We start from the raw sequence: 1278 nt of genomic DNA on the forward strand, positions 1-1278 counted from the left end.
CACTAAGTTGAACTTCACCACCATCCTAAGGATATGTTTGTTAGGTGAAAAACGGTAAGCAAATGAGAGAGATATAGAAAAAATAGGTGAGAAATGAAAAAAAAAACTTCTTTATATTTATCATCTATTTACATTTTCTCCATTTCTCTCTTCTCTATTTCCATTCATTTTATTTCTTACATAATTCTTTTCTCCTTATTAAACACATCTTAATTCAAATGGAAGTAGCAAAATGTGTTAAAAGCACAAGTGCAATCAACTTGTTTGTCAAGTCACATTGTTTATGCTATAATACTAGCAACAATAATCCACTTGGGTTGGCCATAAATGTGAAATTTGGATGATATCCTCAAAGTTATAGGTTCTAATATTAATACCCAAAGGATTGAAATTTATAAGAGTATTCCAAGATTTCACCTAAAAAACTAAAGATATTAATTATAATGGTCGAAAAAAATCATATAAATAAAATAATGAATAAATCATTATATAAAAAAACACATTAATTTTCAAAATATTTTAAAGAATTAAAAACACATTTTACCTCATTTTTTTTTAAACCAAAAACTAATAATAAGAAAATCAATTAATATTTAATAAGTTTAACAGTAATTAATACTAACTGAGTAATTGCCGCCATATCTCTCTCCTTCATTACTACCATCCACGGACTCCAATTCTTCCCACCCCAAAATGGAGCCGTGAACACAACGTTCTACCTCAACTCAGCTCCACCCCACCATGTCGTCTTCCTCCGCCACCACCACCACCACCCTCCCGGTGTTGGCGTTTCTCCTCCTCACGACCACCGCGATCACCGCCGCGCCGATTATCGGTCTAGACTCATTCTTGAGCCACCAATCCCGAATGGACCCTCACGCCTCGAACGACTCCTTCCTCTCTCTCCCTTCCTCCGTCAAAAAACCCCTCTCCCACTCCTCCGACTTCTCCCTCTCTCTCTCTCTCCCAATCTCCCTCTCCCTCCACCTCCTCGGCGACTTCCCCTCCGACACCCCCTCCCTCCTCTCCGCCTTCCTCTCCGCCGCCAGCCCCACCCACTTCCACGTCATCAGCCCCTTCGAGTCCCACCCTCTCTCCCACAGCCTCTCCCTCTCCCACACCCTACACCTCCACATCACCCCCTCCCAAACCCTAACCTCCCTATCATCCTCTCTCTCCCAAACCCTAACCTCTCATCTTCACTCCACACCCTCCTCCCTCCGCTCCCCTCTCCTCACCATCCCACATTCTTCAATAGACCAAATCATCCAAAACCAC

At 41.9% G+C, this 1278-nt stretch overlaps 1 protein-coding gene across 1 annotated transcript in view; it reads left to right on the forward strand.

Annotated features, from left to right (window-relative positions):
* The first annotated feature begins 639 nt into the window (after nt 1-639).
* LOC100819881 (uncharacterized) overlaps nt 640-1278 on the forward strand; it is a 2399-nt gene continuing 1760 nt past the window's right edge. Inside the window, exon 1 of the mRNA XM_041008695.1 lies at nt 640-1278. Coding sequence (XP_040864629.1) covers nt 742-1278 — 537 coding nt within the window. The 5' untranslated portion in view covers nt 640-741.

The sequence above is a fragment of the Glycine max genome, chromosome 13 (assembly GCF_000004515.6).
Source record: "Glycine max cultivar Williams 82 chromosome 13, Glycine_max_v4.0, whole genome shotgun sequence".
Taxonomy (NCBI): Eukaryota; Viridiplantae; Streptophyta; class Magnoliopsida; order Fabales; family Fabaceae; genus Glycine; species Glycine max.